The sequence below is a fragment of the Priapulus caudatus genome, unplaced genomic scaffold (assembly GCF_000485595.1).
Source record: "Priapulus caudatus unplaced genomic scaffold, Priapulus_caudatus-5.0.1 Scaffold28, whole genome shotgun sequence".
In the NCBI taxonomy this organism is placed as follows: Eukaryota; Metazoa; Priapulida; class Priapulimorpha; order Priapulimorphida; family Priapulidae; genus Priapulus; species Priapulus caudatus.
This window is the reverse complement of record NW_014577089.1, coordinates 708,655-711,223: the sequence shown is the minus strand read 5'-3', so window position 1 is coordinate 711,223 and position 2,569 is coordinate 708,655. Positions and strand designations below refer to the sequence as shown.

Below are 2,569 nucleotides of genomic sequence, written 5' to 3'. Positions count from 1 at the left end.
GGGTTAATTATCATCATGGATGCCAGTGAAAAGAAAAAAAGAATAGCAATTGCAATCTTATTAGTAATGAAATCTAAGAATGAGCAAACGCGCAGTCATCGACAGTCATGCTTCATTACTGCTTGAAGATTTTTGATTTTTGAAGATTTTGAAGATTTCGTTGCAATGAATTGTGGGATACTTCCCCAAGTGAGCGGCTCGGCTAGCGGGTTACTTCGGCCTCACCCGGGTAACGCAAAAATACCCTGTGACTACCAAATCGAACGTATTTGGGGCTGGCCCGAATAGACCCAGGTTAACTTGGGGAAGCGAATCGAACGCACTAAACATTCATTGACTCAACAGTGCTGACAACAGTGTCAACAATAACACACCTCATCATTATGAGGCACGTCACTTGTCAGTGGTCACTGACAACAACTTCAACTTCTTACACTTTCAAATCATGTAACCTTGAAATGCTAAGAAATATCTACGCATCTCACGCACTAGCCACTAGCTCTACCATGCTGTAGGCGGTACGGCTCAGGGTAGCCACGAGTTCCCTTCTCGCTTAACACTACGTTGGCGAGAGGCGAGTTCCTACGCCGTCTAATAGTCGTAGAGCCTGGTCGGTTTAGGCTCAGGGTAGCTCTACTCTAGTACTAGTACTAGTATTGAGTAGTACTATAGCCCGCGTACAGTTGCCGCAGGGCTATAGATCATTCTATTACGAATGATTGGGACCAACTTACTCCAGCCAGTCAGCGGGAACTATGTATTTCCGCACGTGGAGGGGTGGGCGGGTTGTGTTGGTTGTGGACAAAAACATTGTTGTTGTCAAGTAACAAATTAAGCAATCAAAAAAGATTGTAATATTAGTTTTGTCATGAAAGATGAACAAATTACTATTAAGTATTATTATACACAACCACAACCAACACAACTCGCCCACCCTTCCACGTGCGGAAATACATAGATCCCGCTGACTGGCGCCACCAAAAATGGCCGTTTGAAGTTCGTAAATAATGTTCGTTCACAAGAAATATTGCAAGTAGACCATTTCAACGATAGTTAGATGTTTAGTAGCTGATATAACTTAAGACATATATTCACTTCGGATAAGAGGCATTAATTGCCTACCACAGACGTTTTATAGCCGCGAGTAACCGTGAATAAGTTGTTCCCGAGCATTCGTAATAGAATGTTCTATAGCCCTGCAGCAACTGTACGCGGGTTATAGTACTAGAGCTAGGCTCAGGTATATTGTAAGTGACTAGCAATAAAAGACGTTTTTGGCCGATAGATGGCGCCACTATGCTATATACAGTAAGTGCTTATAGTGACGGAACATATATATATATATATAGCCATAAATTTCTAGGGCACAATTTATTGGTCTACACAAGTATGTGCAATCGCACACAATTATACACAATTAAAGAAGCTGACCGAGTATCACTCCGGAAATTTGTGATAGACTGAGATGGTGGAGGTGAACCATACAGATACAGGAGAGGGAGCTGTTGGGGAGGGGGGCAGTGAAAGCTGGAAGAATGAAAGTAGGGAGAAGGTAAAAGAAGAAAGAATAAAGTGCACAAATAAATATTGATAGGGAGACGTTAGAAGGGGAATGAAAGAATAAGGTAGATGACAGGATAAGGGTAGGGAAAAGGTGGAAGATGAAGGAAGAGGAGAAGGTGAACAAGGAAGGTTGGGAGGTGGAGTCACAAAGCAGATGCAGAAGGGGGTGGATAGATACAATAATGCAGCCCAACAGAGGGTTATATTATTGTACAGTATCTAGTGTGTGTTACATTATTGTATGTAGGGACCTGGGTGTGTTGCTTTATTGTAGCTAGTGCAGTAGTCAGAATGCAAATGAGAGAAGTGGGGAAAAAGTAGAGGAAGGAACAGGTGGAGCATTGGTAAGAAGAAGGTAGATTAGGATTGAGGAATAATGTAGGTGGATGAGGAAGAAGGGGGTGAAAACAAAGTGCTTGAGATTAGAAGGTGGAATGGAAAGTAATTACAAGCTTGTTAATTACCCTGTGGTACAAATAACAGGGTCGTTAATCAGTTCATCTGACATCGTTCATAGGAGAAGAAAAGATGTAACGTGTTCACATAAATATAATATCTGGGACTGGGGTTGGGTTTGGCTTGAAATATTTTTTTGTTTAAGAATACAATAAAACTCATAAGGAGGATTACAGAAAATTCAGTCACATAACTGAAAACACATATATATAACTTTATTTAGTCTTACTATAATGATTAGAAAATGTTTTCCATATGCTGCAAATGAGTGGTGGCCTACTAAATGGCTAGAAGTAATTTTTTTGTGAACGAAGCCATAATGTCTGCCATATGCATTTTTGTGTTTCAGTCTCGTTGGATTAAGAGTAATAAATGTATACGATGTTGATCACAAGACGTATCTCATCCGACTTGGAACGTACGTATATTCACCCGATTCAGCTCGGGGTTCTCCCCAGAAATTTCAAAAGGCATGGAATTTATGGACAGGGTCACAGGTGGGGTCAGGCCCGAGAACGGACTGTACAAATCGAAGGCAGGTTCACGGGTC

General features: G+C 41.4%; 1 protein-coding gene across 1 annotated transcript in view; it reads left to right on the top strand.

Annotated features, from left to right (window-relative positions):
* The window catches only part of LOC106815043 (nuclear export mediator factor NEMF-like), a gene marked incomplete in the record, with an annotated part of 20,840 nt that overhangs the window by 1,556 nt on the left and 16,715 nt on the right, over positions 1 to 2,569 (top strand). The window contains 1 exon segment of the mRNA XM_014819471.1: positions 2,369 to 2,437. Within this exon segment, the coding sequence (XP_014674957.1) occupies positions 2,369 to 2,437 (69 nt within the window).